Genomic DNA, 18247 nt, shown 5'->3' with positions numbered 1-18247 from the left:
GAGGCCATTGGGATTCAGCACAGCATTCTGTATTACCCTCCTGAACCCACCGATTCCATATTCTGCTAACAGTCATTGGATCTCGACCAACGCGAGCAGAAGTGTCGCAGTACGATAAACCGCAATCGCGATAGGCTACAATCTGACCTTTATCAAAGTCGGAAACATGATGGTACGAATTTCTCCTCCTTACATGAGGCATCACAACAACGTTTCACCAGGCAACGCCGGTCAACTGCTGTTTGTGCATGAGAAATCGGTTGGAAACTTTCCTCATGTCAGCAAGTTGTAGGTGTCGCCACCGGTGCCAATGTTGTGTGAATGCTCTGAAAAGCTAATCATTTGCATATCATAGCATCATCTTCCTGTCGATTAAATTTTGCGACTGTAGCATGTCATCTTCATGGTGTAGCAATTTTAATGGCCAGTAGTGTAAATTACTGCCATTCAAAACACACTCAACAGCCAATCAAAAAATCATAACTACATTTCCATGGATGGCGTTTGACTTGAATTTCACTCTGGTTAGTGAACATGGTATTGCTTGCACATGATATGTGGGAACCATAATTCAGATTTCCTTTTTTCACCATAAATAATGTAGTGTTTTTGGTCCATACCATCATCTGTGCCAGCAAATGGCACATTGCTCTCTTCTTTTTAAAAGAAATTACTAGTTTAGGGCTTTTAGTATCGGTGATTTCATCTGACACTGTTTTGAGTTTTTCTTCTTGTTCAGTTCATTTCATTTTTTATTAAGAAGCATTTTAATCACTAGTGTGTTATAGTGAGATATATAGATGGAAATTTCTTATTAGGTTTCCTAAATTTATATTTTTTACAGTCAGAAGTTGCAGAAAAAACACAATTACTTCATATGGTAAAAAAACTGTCAATTTTGCAGCTCTGTCAGATAGAAGCATGTCCAAGAGTGGCTGAATTGAATCAGTTGTTGATGTTTAAATAGCAGTTTCACCTTCTTGACAAGGTATCTCAGCCGTGACAAGGCACAAATCATTCTTGGTGAAAATACTGTTCTCTAATGGCATGATTGTCATAGCTGAGTAGTTATTAATTGCTAATCTCCCATGACTCCCACACCCAAACCTGCACCCAGTGGGGTCACTTTTCTCTTCTCTTTCATTTTTTATTAAGAAGCAAGACCTACCACTCATCACTTTCCTTATCCCTCCCTCCTTAGGATTTAGTGAGTGAAAGTGTGTGTGTGTGTGTGTGTGTGTGTGTGTGTGTGTGTGAGAGAGAGAGAGAGAGAGAGAGAGAGAGAGAGAGAGAGAGAGAGAGAGAGAGAGAGAGATATTAAAAAAAAAAAAAAAATGATAGTTTGCTTGAAAAGCTATTGTAAGTTTTTGAACCGTCAGTAAGCCAGCTGTGGGTATCTCACTGTATTTTCTCGTTTTGATTTTTTATTTCATTTTGTGACACTGATGCCTTAAATGTGTCACGGGAGTCATAAATAAATAAAACAGTCAGATCATAAACATCTTTGTTGTCTCATGAATGGAACCTAAATTTCAGGAATACATGCGAGATTCCTTTCATGAAACCTTACATTATGAAACAAAATATATTGGCTACCATGTCAGACCATGATAAAAAAAATTGTTAAAATATTTATGAAGATATTTAACTCCTCTGGAAGTAAATTGAATTACGTAAGTTCTTAGTGTCTTAGTTCATAGTGTTTAACTAGAACTTGTAGATTACTAATTCAGATCTGAAACGTAATAATTCATCCCATATTTTTACTGCCATAAAAATTCTGTAGTACATAAGAAGTTTGAGTCACCAAGACATGTTACGTTACAAAAAAAGATTGTTTTGTTATGTGATTTAATTGGATTTCTTTATTCTCTCCACAGAGATGGATGATAGTCTGAAAGTACATTATAGGACGATAATTCCTACCACAATTTCTACAAATGCTAATGAGAATCCAGTGGTAAAATATGCAGATAACGTCCTTCTTAACAAAAATGCACAATCACTGTTTACAGGTAATGGTCTTTCCCTTCTCCGTGCTTACTCATTCATCTTTTAGACTAATGATGTCCCCATTTTTTGGGAACTAAGTGAAAATTATTTCATAAAAGTTCCAGTTTTGATCAAAATAGTTAGTGTTCGAAAAAAAAAAAAAAAAAAAAAGGGTGAAGGAAAACTGCGAATTTTTTGCAATAAGAAATAAGTACTGGCCCCTAGCCTGCTGCAGGTATTTTTTCATTTGACACAATTTCATTGGTTGGAATATCAGTTTTTTATGCATATTTAATCAATTAGCTTATCAGTTGCATCATGAAGCTAAATGCTTCCAACTCCAGGCCATCAAACTTAAGGAAAATCTAAGGTATTTATTAATACTGGATCTTTGAGCCTCCATATTAATAGCAAGTTACATGTGGTAGTCAGTATTGTGGTGCCAGTATGATAGTTACTCCCAGAAATCTACTGCTTTTTGGTTTCGTGAGAATTTTATGCTTGTTCTAAAAGTCTGAGGTATTGTATCATCTCTGATCAGTTGCTTTTTGCTTGTAATTTACATGTTAACAAACAGATATAAGAAAAACAAATTGGTGATTGGATCTACTGTAGAAACCATTAAAAAATGAGCTATTGGAAGAGGAGGATAAAAAAGACATGGTCTACACTTTTAACAGGAAGGGGAAAGATTGGTATCTGAAGTGACAGCAAGAAGTGTAGGGGGAGGGTGTACTGTTACAAGCAATGAAATTCTTGATATTACATATGTGAGATGTAAGCCTTTTTGTCTAAGTATTTCATTTGTACAAACTGATTTAAAAATGGTCCAGATGAATGAAGTGTCACACTAAAAGAAACAAGTGTGAATGAGCCTACTGATATTCATCAGAATGTTAGAGGACTAAAAAACAAAGTTAATGAACTACTTATCTGTTTACGTGATCTAGAATGTCTTAAGGAAGTTGATGCATTAGGTCTGTCTAACAGCCAAATAAATATAGAAATATTTTGTGTTAAACATAAAAATTAGTAGTTGTCATGTAATTTAAAAATAATACTGAGCTCAAATCTATTCAGTAATTTCCTTGTGAACTGCTGTTAATGGAAAGGCCATGTATAATTGCTACAGTATATAGATTCCCAGTGGGACAATTCAAATGTCCATTGGAATATTTGAATCAATATTACTCCACTCAGAAAAAAATAGGCTGTGGAGAGCTTAAAAGCAATTAAGTTTGAAAATGTTACATAAGGCCTATAATCTCACATATATTTTTAATTTCCCCAGCAGAATTACATAGCAGAACTACTACTGGAGCACAAGAAAAGGTGAATAGGCTCCTGTTGAATTAAAATACTTTGACAGAAAAGTTGTTCACCGGCTGCCTTATTCTGCCTTCCTGAGCACCTTTAAAAATTTTCCCAAAACTTTTTTCATGAAAACATATCCCTGCTCATTTCAACATGCAACTCACCTCTCACTCCCACAAGCTCCCCTAACTGTAACTCACTCACACCCATTAGTCCATTGCTGTAAGCCACTCATACCCATCCACTCTCACTTGCTTATTCTCACTCACTTACTCACTCACTCAGCCCAACTCTTTGTCATCATCTCTTTGTGTCTCTACTTTCTCCTGTGTCTCAATCACAGTCTCCTTCATTTTGTACTACTACTACTACTACTACTACTACTGTCTCCTCTCATTGTCACTGTCTCCCTGTTGCTCTCTCCTAATGTTGCTTTCTCATTCATCCCTTCCCACTGCTGCTTTCTGTTCTCACTGTCATTATCTCCCTCTTCCTTGTTATCATTGTCACAGACTCTGTCTCTCATTATCACCGGCTCTAACCCACTTCCACTTTCTCCTTCTCTTTATTCCTCTCCACCTGGTACTGTCTCCCTCACTCTTTTCCTAGCACTGTTTTGTCTTTGTCACCTATGTTCCACTGCTAATGCATCCCTCCTTTGCTCGTTCTATACAACCACCGTCTGCTACCTTCCAGTATTTATTACTTTTATGTCTCCTTACCACTGCCAATGTCTCCTCCTCTCTCAGCATAAAAAAGTGGGAATATGTTCATATGCCAAAATTTTTGGAAAAATTTTTAAAGGTGCTGAGGAAGGCAGAATGAGGCATCTGGTAACCCACTTTTTAGTCAAAGTATGTTAAACAGGAGGAAGTCACCATTTTTTATGCTCTGATAGGATCATTTTTCCGCTGGCTCCCTTCTTTTCTCTGCTGCAGCAGGGCATATCACTCATATGAAAAGAACTTTATGGCTCACAAATTGATGGTAGTTTCCTTACATGAAATTAAATCACCAAACTAATTGTACTCTTCAGATTGGATTTTATGTGCACAAAAATTTTTCATGTGGTGCACATGGGGGTTTCCAGAATCCTTGTGATGATAATGGAGATTCTTCACAGCATATTTCTCCATGCTACATACTATAAACTACGGTTTTTGTTTCACACCGAATTTTTACCTGTTGTGTTTTACGTGCACAAATAGGGTAACTGTAAACCTCTATATCTCAGAAACAGATACGGATGTAAAGAAAAATTTTCAGGCTGTTAGAGATCAAGACCTTAGGAATCGGTCATAAAAGTTACAGCCATTTGTTGTGAATAACTGTCTTGAAATCTGCAGCTCAGTTTTGGTACCCAAAAACTATGTTTTTGGGGTGTATCTTGGTAATGGATAAAGATTTTTAAATTGGAAAGATGGCATTTCTAGATAAATGCCTAGAGAATTTACCATTGAAATTTTAGCAATACCCTGTGCTTAATTATTTAGATATGAGCTGCTGACAGTGAAAAAATTGTGTAAAAACACTACTTTGGGTTTTCTCAGGAACTACCCATAAACTAAGTGGGCCTCCATAAGTCCCTTAAGGCACACTGTATGCCACATAAAATGCAAAAAGAACCAACCGATTTGCTCCATTTGCCTAAGCAGGAGGAAGTGTATAATACTCATACTTCGACCCTGTACTGTAGGATAGTTACAGTAAGACGGCCCTTGTGTTGGATGTACCCATGATCCCTAGCTCAAGAGCTGTCCAGAACACTTGACCCTGCCTTTCTCTCACTAACAGAACATGAGGTATGAGCCCCGGAGAAATCCCATTTTTAGAGTAATTAATGGATGGACATCAGAAAATTTCAAGGTAGCTTTACAGAAAAATAATGGGAGGGATGTTTATAATGTGACAGTTGTAAATTCTGAATTTGATGCATTTATAGAAGGGTTTGTATTGACCTTCAACAGCTGCTTTCCCAAGAAAACAATAACATATGCCACCACTGACATGTTTTTAGAACAAAAATGTAGGAGAGTGAGAGGTTGAAAGACTTTCGAAAGAGGGGCCTGCAGGAATCTGTTTGTTGCACATGTTGCGTTGCTTTTATAGTTCTGTTTTTGATCCTGATGATGACAGAGCTAGCAGTTATGTTACCGCAGAATATAATCTCGTACTGTGGAAAGCTGTGGTGCTGATCAAAGTATACAATTCGAACAGTGTGAAAGCTTGCTTTGTGTGAAATTGTGTGTGTCTACCATTTAAAATCATGTTTAAGCCACATGCCTAAAAATTGGTTTCCAGTGAATGTGTAATTTTGCTGGATTTTGTCACAGAGGTGTTGAAGACTTCCCCATCAGAACTTATTATCATGCTGATTAGTCACCCTGTTTGATTACTAATACTGCAGTCGCACAGAGTCACTGTTCAGATAGTTTTAGCAGTTAGCTTAGTTTGTTGCAATTAAAGTTAAATTATCCTAATGATGCTATTACTGATTTTTACAAGTGCTTGCATTACCGTTATGTGGCACTGCTGCATGTTGACCTCTCAGCATGATGTGCAAACAAAAGTATCTCCACATGTAAATTTCCAGCCACATACGTCTCTATCTGTTAGAATGATCACTATGTCTGTTGGTTTCATAACCATTGTGACACAGCTTATTGTTGCCCTATATGACATGAGACACAGATGAGGAAATTACACCGTTTATAATAAATCACTGATTCGTACACTGCTGTAACTGCTGTAAAACACACAACTTCTGTGGTGAGTGCTTTGACCACTTTTTGCCAAAATAAAGCAGTTTTCCTTTTTTGCAGGCCACATCTCCAACACTACAGTGGGATTCATTGCTGAGCTCACACACAAATCTCATTAATAATTATACCACACTCCACCCTATCCAGAGAGTCAGCTATTGATATAGTGTCAGGGTGGGCAACAGTAACACACTATGCTTACATACCAATTCTCAAAGACAATTGAAAAACAAGAAAATATAGTCCTTCCAGTGGTGGGGATGGAGGGGTCAGATACCTGGTCCCATGAAAGTAGATGTAGTTGGTAAATGACCACAATGCCATACCATATAAATTAAGCAAGAGATACAGAAAGACATGAAAATACAATCCATGTTAGTAGAATTCGCATACATATGTGAGTATACCTGCAGTGCAGCCTGTCACAAGAAATATAATTACAATTTTAATCATTTTGATATCAATAAGACAAGGAAAGCAAGCAAAATTCATTAAAGGCTAACAAATTTCCCTACAGTATAATTTGTATGAGAGAAAGAATGAAAATTTTTCAAAGGAAATACACAACAAAAATAATAATATTAAGTCCCTGAAAATGAAAGTACAATTAACTGCTCACTACACAAAATGCATCCACATTACATATCACTGGTAGTAACAAGAAAACTATGCACTTACATAGCTGCTCTTGGCTGTTCCACACAAGCAAAATTTATTCTACTCACAGCTCTGCACCATCAGGGATTAACATTGATAAGTGGGGAAGGGCTGGTTTCTCGTGGCACCACCTCGGTTACAGGTACAGACATGGCAATCACTGGCACAGAATTCAATGTTCCCAATGTCCACCCATCAGGTTAGCATCTCTGCATTGCAGTAAACCACCCTTGGTATAATAGATAGAACACTAAATATCACTATTTCGACTGTCTCTCATCCTGCCCCAAAAGGAGAAATATCCTCCCTACTATCTCCCCCACCCCTCTCACGACCCACCCATGCACCCACGCACCCACCCTGTGCACTATCCTTGTCTGTCACTACTACACCCCTGCTCCCCACCCCTTGCCTCATATTCCTGCAATAGACCCATATACAAGGCCTGTCTCATACATCCTCCCACTATCACTTATTCCAGTTGTGTCACTGGCATCTCCTACCCCGTCAAAGACTGGCCCACCTGTGAAAGTAGCCATGTGATCTACACACATCACAAAAAGTTTTGCATCACCTCAGTTCTGAGAGTTCCGGAAACTGTAAAGAAAATTGGAATAGATATCGACATAAACATCATTTTTGCCCTTTTTATTGCTCATGAAAACCACACATTTCATATTGTACCACCATATAGCGACACCTTCAGAGATGGTGGTCCAGATTGCTGTACACACTGGTACCTCTAACACCAAGTAGCACGTCCTCTTGCATTGATGCATGCCCGTATTTGTCGTGGCATACTATCCACAAGTTCATCAAGACACTGTTGGTCCAGATTGTCCCACTCCTCAATGGCGATTTAGCGTAGATCCCTCAGTGCAGTTGGTGGGTCACACCGTCCATAAACAGCCCTTTTCAATCTATCCCAGGCATGTTCAATAGGGTTCATGTCTGGAGAACAGGCTGGCCACTCTAGTCAAGGCGATGTCGTTATCCTGAAGGAAGTCATTCACAAGATGTGCATGATGAGGGCGCGAATTGTCATCCACGAAAACGAATGCCTCGCCAATATGCTGCCAACATGGTTACCCTATCAGTCAGAGGATGGCATTCACGTATCATACAGCAATTATGGCACCTTCCATGACCACCAGTGGCGTAGGTCGGCCCCAAATAATGCCACTCCAAAACAGTAGGGAACCTCCACCTTGCTGCACTCGGTGGACAGTGTGTCTAAGGCGTTCACCTTGACCGGGTTGCCTCCAAACACGTCTCTGACGATTGTCTGGTTGAAGGCAAATGCGACACCATCAGTGAAGAGAACGTGATGTCAGTCCTGAGCGGTCCATTTGGCATGTTGTTGGGCCCTTCTGCACCACACTGCATGGTGTCGTGGTTGCAAAGATGGACCTTGCCATGGACGTCGGGAGTGAAGTTGTGCATCATGCAGCCTATTGCGCATAGTTTGAGTTGTAACATAACGTCCTGTGGCTGCATGAAAGGCATTATTTAACATGGTGGCATTGCTGTCAGGGTTCCTCTGAGCCATAATTCTTAGGTAGCGGTCATCCACTGCAGTAGTAGCTCTTGGGTGGCCTGAGCGAGGCATGTCATTGACTGTTCCTGTCTCTCTGCATCTCCTCCATGTCTGATCAACATTGCTTTGGTTCACTCTAAGATGCCTGGACACTTCCCTTGTTGAGAGCCCTTCCTGGCACAAAGTAACAATGTGGACGCGATCAAACTGCGGTATTGACCATCTAGACATGGTTGAACTATAGACAACACGAGCCGTGTACCTCCTTGCAGATGGAATGACTGGAGCTGATTGGCTGTTGGACCCCCTCCATCTAATAGGCACTGCTCATGCATGGTTGTTTACATATTTAGGCCTGTTTAGTGACGTCTCTGAACAGTCAAAGGGACTGTGTCTGTGATACAATATTCACAGTCAACGTCTATCTTCAGGAGTTCTGGGAACCAGGATTATGCAAAAAAATTTTTGATGTGTGTGTAAACTTGGCTGCAACTACTATCCTGCAGTGTATTTGGGCATGGCAAGTAACAAGCTGTCTGCATGAATGGCCACTGCCAAAATATGGCCAAGAGATAGCTGGAGCACCCAGTTGTTGAACATGTCGCTGAACATGGTGTGCCTCGTTTTAGTGACTGCTTCACAGCCTGTGTCATCTGGATTCTTCCCACCAACATCAGCTCAGTTTTTTCGAATTGTGCAGATGGGAACTCTCTCTACAACACATTCTTCATTCCTGTAACCCCTCTGGCCGCATTCACCAGTGCCCATCCTTCTCCCACATGTGTCTTCCCCTGCTCCCACTCCAGTACACACACACACACACACACACACACACACACACACACACTATCCCTCAGTGCACCTACAAAGGATTACCTCCTCTCTACTTCTCTGCAGCCCCCCCCCCCCCCCCCCATTTCCCAGCACAGTCTCCCAATGCTGCACCTAACTGCCCTACCCTGTCCCTGCACATGCAGACAGGCAGTACCTGCACCTTCCCTCCCTATAACTTACCGTCCATCCCCATTCCCAACCGAGCGAGGTGGCGCAGTGGTTAGCACACTGGACTCGCATTCGGGAGGATGACGGTTCAATCCCGTCTCCGGCCATCCTGATTTAGGTTTTCTGTGATTTCCCTAAATCGCTTCAGGCAAATGCCGGGATGGTTCCTTTGAAAGGGCACGGCTGACTTCCTTCCCCATCCTTCCCTCATCCGAGCTTGCGCTCCGTCTCTAATGACCTCGTTGTAGACGGGACGTTAAACACTAATCTCCTCCTCCTCCTCCCCATTCCCAACCAACACCTCTTCCACACTTCAACTACAGACCACAGCTGGATTGCAGCGAACATCAGAAGCAGTCGCAGTCAGTCTTAGTGCCCCTTGGCAGTGGCCGTGTGTGTGTGTGTGTGTGTGGGGGGGGGGGGGGGGGGGTTTGTCATTGTTGTTGCTGTTTGCATGTGTGAGAGATCTACTTCTGAAGGCATTCTCCTGAAAGGTGAAAATATTTCTAGTGTGCAGTTGCATTGTGCATATCTGCAACTCACTGTCTCCTCTATGTGGTGAGTAGCAATCTGTCCTGACCATATTGCCACATTGTTGTTGTTCCATCCTGTAAATGAGTGTTCTTCGATAGCTGTGGCTTCTTCTAAGTTGTTGTATTTTGTTCTGGTATTACGAGGTGGTTTTAAAAGTTCTCAGAATCACCATGAGAAGTCAGCAGTAGCGCAACGAGTTGTTCATATTATATTGCTTGGACTGTTGACTGTAAACATGTGCCATGTCAGTGCTCTTGTGGAGAGAGCTGTGGCTGTGGCTGTGGCATGGCTCTGTTGTTCTTATTCCCATGTAGTGATTTGCGAAGATTGAAAAAATCGAGATTTGAGCAGTGATTAAGTACTTCATAAGGAAAGGTATGAAAGCTAAGGACATTCATGCCGATTTCCAGAATACATTGGGAGACTTTGCTTCCTCGTATTCAACTGTTAACAAGTGGACAAATGAATTTAAACTTGGTTGGGAGAACTTAGACGATGATCTGTGTAGTGGTCAGCAGAGATGTATCAATACTCCAGAAAGCATTGCAAAAGGGCACAAAATGGTCATGGAGGATCGCTGATTGAAAGTGTGTGAAATTGTACATGCTTGCCAGATGTCATCTGAAAGGGTATATCATATTTTAACTGATGAATTAGAAATGAAAAACTTATCTGCAAGATGGGTGAGGCGACTTGCAACGCACACCCACACACGTGCCATCGCCATGGCAAAATTACATGAACTAAGGTATGAATTGTTGCCACGCCCACCTTATTCAGCTGATATGGCTCTGTCAGACTTCCATCTCTTCCTAAAACTGAAAATTTTTCGTGGTGGACGGAGATTCACTTGAAACGAAGAACTGAGAGCCGGAATTGACAACTATTTTGCAGGCCTGGAGGAAACTCATTTTTGTAATGGATTCAAAGCAATGGAACATCATTGGACCAACTGCATTAATCTACAAAGAGACTACATTGAAAAATAAAAAGAGCTTCAGTGATGTAAGTACCTTTTTTCTATTCTGTTCCGAGAACTTCTCAAACCACCCTCGTAGTTGTTTCAACTGTAACTATATTTATTCTGCAGCTCTGTCATTCAGACAAACTTATTGCAAAAAATGCTTAATGAACATATTGGAAATCACTGGCTTAGAATGGACACTACTTTGATGAGACTAAATGTCTCTGATAATCAACTGTGGAAGTAACCTCTCACCAGAAAAATTCAGATACAAACAATGCTTTGTATGCTGTGACAAAGTGAATGTGTTGCCCCTAAATATTTGCGTTATGTGATGGGCTCCAGAAATTTAATCCTTACATTTTAATCAAATACTATCTGTCTTTCTCTTTGTTATGAGAAATATCTTTCATTACTACTTATTTTATGTTTTATTGTGTAACTTGGTTCATGTGGTTTGCTCTGCAGTGATATCAGAAAGTAATTAGTGTTTGTAACAAACATTTTATTTCCAGGTGTTTGGGGTATTGTGAGGCAAGGTCTGTCACATCTCGCTATTCCTAAAGGATGGCTGTGGGGTGGCTGTGCCACAGAACATTGCCCGGTGTGGTGTGAACTTTTCACAGGCACTACTGTGCAGCACAGCTGAGTTGTAACACATCACATTCTCCTGAAGTAAACAGAGATATCATATTGATAGTTAATAATATTTATCATATGTTTTTCTCTCAAATAGTTTATGTTCGTAATATTTAATTTCATCATTCCACACACAATTAGTGCCACAAATTATACATGTATTTTCTAGTTATTAGAAATACTAAATCTGTAGCAGACAATAGTTGTGGCAGGCTTACCACAGATAAAGCAAATAACAAAGTAGTTTTGTGTTGCACTTGAGGGAAAATGCACAGAAAAATAATTTAAGATGCAGGAATTTTGTGATTTGCATTGCTGATCTTACTTATTGCATTGTTGATTTATTGTATAATATTTATTGTGGAATTAGAGTGTGTGTGTGTGTGTGTGTGTGTGTGTGTGTGTGTGTGTGTGTGTGTGTGTGTGTGTGAGTGAGTGAGTGAGTGAGAGAGAGATATTCTTTCCTGCTTGTTTTAAGTATGTGTGGTATCAGATTGTTCTTGCCTTTGTAAGTTTCACAGTATTATAAGTCTTCCCATAATTGTCTAACAGAAATATATTTTATACTCGTGTATTGTTCTGTCTGGAAGATAAAGTATCGAGAAGTAGATGTAAAGATGCCATTATCTGTGATAGATTTTGTAACACAGTGTAATGGTTCATAGACTGAAATAACTCCAAACTTCACATCACATTTAATATACATATATAATCATTCAATCTCATATAATTGACCAGATTTTCTTTTAATTAAGAAGTGAGAAGTCATACCTGGATCTACTGATATTTATAATACTATTTTATTGTAGGTGACAGTCTTCAGTTAACTCTATGATGCAAAATATTTGCTTTGGAAAAGCATCACAACTTTTAAATTGTTAAGACATTTTAGATTTCACTGACAGGTGCTCTTACACCAATCCTGTTCGTGCGTAATTTGTCATGTTTTGTGATATTGTAGTTGAATTAATGATTTGAAGTTTTAATTTATATACTGTATTCTTAGAATATGTTGTGCAAAACCAGAAACAATCAAGTATATTTTAAATTTTGATGCTGAGAAACATTTATTTCACTATGTAATGTGACACAGATGTTGAGAACCAGAATTTTGTTCTTGAAAGCAAATGCTAAACTGCTAGTGCATCCTACTGTCATCATTCACTATAGTTTGTACAGTAATTGTCTGTGAGGGTATTCAGCCTGTTCAGACTTGAAAACTATTATATTATGTGTTGTGAGTCCTTTATGGATCAAGGCTTTTGCTGTTAAGAATCTATGTTGCTGATGTTGCCATCATCTTCATTGGTCACATAATCTTGCTCACTGTGTTTGCATTACACACACTCAAAATACTTACACACTTATATGGAAAATAATTAATTACAGGCAGCTGTAGGGGGAGACTTTGGGAATTTCTGATCATTCTCTTGAATTTCATAGTAAGTGGTGTACCAACTTTTTTTACAGCTTTGTTTTTCTTCCATCATCTCTTTTATTTCTGGCATGTCACTCTGGGAGAACTCCAGCTTAACATTATGTGTAATGCAGTCTACATACTTGTGCATAACAATACCACAGTCACTTTTGTTGCTTTGCATTGGGATATGCTTCACACACCAGATCTCCCATATGTCTTCACTAAGTGATTCAGTTGATCTCTGTGCAGCTTCTTGGTACAAGTAATTCCATTTAGTTAATGGACTTGACTCATTATCTTCTCCCATACTGTCATAATACAGGAATGCCTGCTTTTGGAAATAGGCAGCTGCCACACATCAGTCAGTTCCCAGATGAACAGGAAAAACAAAATGTCAAGTTTGAATACATCTGTCTGGTCAATTTTTTCATGCTCTGATAACCACATTTAATAATATTTGGGAAGAAACGTGTTGTATGCATACCTTTCTGATTCTCTGTTGTGTCTCCCTGTTTGATTTACAAGTTTCATGTATAAATTCACAGATTTGATTGTTGAGTTAGTTTGTCCCAAATGAAGTAACTAAATCAGAAAGAATCATCAGCGAGCGAAACCCTTCACCCACCAACTCCTTATTAGTGTCCTTGCATTAGTCGTCGTAACCCTCTGACTAGCCAGATGAGTGAGACGCATTTCAGCAATTTTAGCAGTCATCACATCATACTCATGTGGAATATCTTCAGGAAAACTGTTAGATACTATCCTTTGGAAGTGACTTCCAATTGTATTTCATTGAATAAATGTAGTAATGTGACCTTCTCCATACTGCTTTTTTAGAGTCTCATTTCTCTCTTAGCCTTTCATCCTCTGAATATTCAGTTTTGTTGGGGTGTATAGGTTTCCCCTGACCAGTTCTCCTCCCACCAAACTACTTGCATCATTCTCCTTCAACACGCTGAAAACATAAGTTTTTTGGAAAAATGCTGTAGCTTTTAAATAAGATTGTTTTCTACATGTCTAAGAAGAATGATATATGTAGTGCAGATGGAGCACAGTTGCTACTGTGGTATGTAGATAAGAGGTTTCAGAAATATAAACATTTTAATTTTTTTTTATTTTGTAAAGCTGACATAGACGGTAATGTCTAGTGAACCAACACATGGGACAAATGAAACTAACAGTACATGATCATTTTTCTTTTCTTTTACATTAGTTACTCAAAAAGAAAAATCAATTAACAAGATTAAGAGGTTATAAAAATACTAAATGCAGTTGCAGTTTAGGGTTTATAGTCTGGAGACACTTACATTCTTGAAAATCAAAGTTAGAGCAGTTTGCAATGTAGTTTACTCCTATTTGTGAAAGGAAACTGAAGACTTGTATTCCTTTATTCAGGTCATGCCATATCTGATTGTTCAAGTTAGTAGCTAGAGTTTACAACTGAATTTTTTTTATATGAAATGCTCATTGCTATTCTGTCAGCTTCACTTCAAAAAACTGGAGGCAGGGGGAGAGAAGAAAGAGAGAGAGAGAGAGAGAGAGAGAGAGAGAGAGAGAGAGAGAGAGAGAGAGAGAGAGAGAATGTGCTTGTGTGCTGCAGTGTGTATGGGAGCACATGTGTATCTTACGCGAGCATACATGCATTCACACGTAAGAGCATGCGCACATGTGGGAACATGCATGTGTATGTGCTCTGAAGCAAATGTGCAAATGCGCATGCACTTTGTCTTTCTCTCTTGGTATAGTTTCTCTCAAAGTTAAATCATCCTAATGATCCTGTTACATGGACATGCATTAACACATGGGAGTGTGCATGCTCATCCACATGTGAGAGCACACACATGTTGTCAAGCACACATTCACACTCAGAGAAGAAGAAAATGGCTTGTCTAATGTTATGGTTCCCTGCAATCAATAGATAAAGTTTAGTTCACAGCAAAACATGAAGAGAGTTTTTAATGAACCAATTATTTATGTTAACCACAAATGAAAATTAACTGATTAATACTCAATCTGTGTCCAATATTTTCTCAAATAAAGTTATGAAAATTAAATGTAAAAATATTGTTTGAATGATCTTATTGTAAATGCTTAAAATTAAGAATCTTTGTTGGTACGTAAATACAATAGGTGCTCATAATTCAACATGTTTTTGCTATAAGGTCTTTTGAAAACAATAATGGCAGCTTCTCTGTATAGTAGACCTAATTGTCAGTACAAAAGCTTTTTGTAAAAAAAAGATGGTGGCATTGACTAGAGTAATAAAGAGAAAGGGGGATGGGAAAGAAAATCAGTATATAACAATTAACACATACCATAAGTATGTAAATACAAGGAGACCTTGCCAAAGAAAAATAAAATGATATTATGGCAGAACTAACAGAATAAGCAAAAAATTACAAGTCCTAGTTTCTCTTTGGAGATAAATACAACAGTTTACTTCGGTACATTTAGTAAAAGAAGTATCAACATACTGTTGTATTTTTAAGAGTGGAGCTGCAGGATATGACTAAAAAGACAATATAATTTACTTTCAAACCAATACTCGTGTCAAGAACTGCCCCCCCCCCCCTCCCCCCACCCTCATCTTCAGAAAAATGTTGTTAACTTTCAGCTACAGTTGGTTTCAGTGAATCTGTCATGCTTCGTAAAATACATTCTAACTGACTAGCATTTGGTTTTGGTTACTAAAGATTAGTAAGCACCACATGGGTAGATGGCAGGAAAAAGTGAACTGTGAGTAATCAAAGAATTGTGTTGTTAAAAATGTGTTCAGGTCAATAATATGAGGACAATATTGCTGTAATTTTGTGTTCAAGATATGGGCTGTGCACTTGTACACATTGTTTACAATCATTAATTATATCAAAGAGAAGATTTCTCTGGATTGTTAGTACAGGGCTACTACAAATGATTCACTCATTTTCATAGCTCCTTATTTTCCAAAGTATTACATGTACAAATATGATTGATGCATTAATATAACCATAAACCCTATACAGCTTCATCTGCGACACTGCACAGAAAACATTCACATTCAGTAAATCTGTTTCATTTACCACAGTTTCATGAGGATTTTCAGTGCCCCACAGTCACCTATTGTGGCGATTAACATTTCCATATAAATGCAAGGTTGCTCCATTGCTGAATATCACCTTGAAGGCAAAATGTTCATCCTCTTGCTTTGTCACCGTTTTGTCAAGGCATTGCACTCATAACAGCAACTACTGGGTACAATGCAAACTTGGTGAGTTTACAGCTCTACTTCAACATCAGTCATGACTGTAAATGTAATATTTTGGAAAATATAGAACTTTTAAAGCAAATGAATTATTTATAGTAGCCCTGTACGTATGCACTGGTGTCTGTGCTGTTTGTTCACGAAACCGACTCACTTTAATTAAGTTTTAGGCATTCCAGATATGCATACGTAAACACTCAGCTGAAACAATGTGTTGAATTGTGTTACAAATAGGCTACTCTTTTTACAGTGGAAATGTTTGTAATGTTGGAAATAAGAACTGTTGCTTATTATTGTTGATGTTGTTATTATTTTTTTAAGTGACTTAGTATGGAACAGTTATAATTATTTTAAATTCAAACACTGCATGCAGTCAGCTTTTCAACTGTTATTTGTTAAATGTAAATTGAATTCATAACAGAATACTACGGTTTGTTCATGTGAATTTCTTGTAAGCTCCCATCAGAAACTACACCATTACAACAGTGCTGTGGCTTATATTCTGAAGTTAAGTTATCTGTAAGATTTACTGTTTTAACAAGTGAATTGCATAAACTAAAGTGGCAGAGGATTATGACTAAAAAGTAATGTAACTGTAAGGAAGTGTGCTGTTAACAGTATTCACAATGAGGCTGTGAAATTGGTGTGTTAGCCAAGAATGACAAATAACTGAAACTATGTGTAATGTGTTCTTACAGCATTCTTCTGACCCTGTTGTTGTTAACTTTTGTTACTGTATTCAAATGCAAATCTGAAAAGATTTTGTACTTTGTTTTTTTATGTAGAATGTTATTAAAATTCTGAATATCAAAAAATAACCTCCAGTTTTTTTCAAAATGTCAAAAGATTGCTGGAAAAGCCTGAAGAATTAAACCTCCAGTTTGTTGCCACATGCAAGATGCTTACATATATACACTTTTTACGTCTACAAACATTTCTACGTAAAACTGATACCACTATTCATTTCACCCTTCTTCTATAGTATATTTGGGCTCTGAAGAGACACTTTTTCAAGTTCAGACAGAGACCTGCAGTCTGAACACACTTCTACTTAGTTGTTGGGTGGCTTAGATGTTCTTCATGTTTCTTCAAAATAAAAATAAAAAAACAGACATTTTGTCCATTTAAGGTGTCAAAGCAGGTTGTCCATCATACGTTCAAAGGTGGTGGAGTGCTATGTAGTCCAAATAATTGTAAACTGACAGAGACTGTCAGAAGTTATAAAAGCAGTCTCTTCCTGTTCAGCCTCATCAACCTCCATTTGCCAATACCTTGCTTGCGTGTCCATAGCTGAGAAATACATTGCTCCTCTCAAGCAATCGAGGGGTCATCAATGTGGAGAAATGGGTAGACATCTTTATTCATGATTTTGTTCAGTCATCAGTATTCAATGCAGAAATTCCATGTGCCATGCTCCTTCTTCTACTCATGGATCACAGGAGAGAACAGAGGATTCCCTGAAGGTCCAGTGTCATCTTAAAGTGTTTTCTTCACTTTCTTCCAGATTATATGTTGTTCAGCCGGCGATACCCTGTATGAGCACTTGGCTACTTAGAAGATAATCCCCCACTGTTGATACGGTGTTTCAGCGTGGGCTGCATGGTCTGTCTTTCCCTCACTTCAGATTTGAGAGCATCAGAAAATTGTTGAAAAACGGCCAGTACTTGCTGAAATTTTTTCTTGGCCCCTTTGTCTGTAATGGCCGTGGAGCACAATTACCTTTTTTTTCTGCTCTTCTTAGACTGGTTCAGCTCTTCATACCTACACACATTTAGAGATGAGGTGTTGTTGCTCCTGACAATTAGTGATCCACAGTTCTGCTTCACCACCTACAATGCTTATGATCAGTGCTGGCATGTAGGTTTCTCTTGTGAGCCTGAGTAGCTTTTTGCAATCAACAAAAGCTTCAGTTTAAGTGTCTAGATTGATATTTGGAATTTGTCTTATTTACGATGGTGGGATAACAATGCCTTCACTGGAAAACAAATGCCCAGAGCAATATTTGTTACATGTGCTTGTCAAAATAGGTTCGTCATTCTAGAGCTCTCATCATCCACAGTCTGTGACTGCTTGTGATGTCAGCATGAAGTCCCATCAGAGAACAACATACGACTACATTCTGAAATTGCAGATTTGAAGGACTGTATTCTGTCCTTGATAGTTATTCTTGCAATATGTGTTTCTT

The 18247-nt window shown here is 38.6% G+C and overlaps 1 protein-coding gene across 5 annotated transcripts in view; it reads left to right on the top strand.

Annotated features, from left to right (window-relative positions):
• LOC124594964 (endonuclease/exonuclease/phosphatase family domain-containing protein 1-like) overlaps window positions 1–16880 on the top strand; it is a 125597-nt gene extending 108717 nt beyond the window's left edge. For all 5 annotated transcript variants that reach the window (XM_047133484.1, XM_047133485.1, XM_047133482.1 and 2 more), the window contains 2 exons: window positions 1881–2015; window positions 11278–16880. In XM_047133484.1, the coding sequence (XP_046989440.1) occupies window positions 1881–2015; window positions 11278–11411 (269 nt within the window). In that variant the 3' untranslated portion in view covers window positions 11412–16880. The remainder of the gene's footprint in view (window positions 1–1880; window positions 2016–11277) is intronic.
• Window positions 16881–18247: the final 1367 nt, after the last annotated feature.

This window comes from Schistocerca americana, chromosome 2 (genome assembly GCF_021461395.2).
Source record: "Schistocerca americana isolate TAMUIC-IGC-003095 chromosome 2, iqSchAmer2.1, whole genome shotgun sequence".
In the NCBI taxonomy this organism is placed as follows: domain Eukaryota; kingdom Metazoa; phylum Arthropoda; class Insecta; order Orthoptera; family Acrididae; genus Schistocerca; species Schistocerca americana.
The sequence above is the reverse complement of the archived record's forward strand: the minus strand, read 5'-3'. Positions and strand labels throughout refer to the sequence as shown.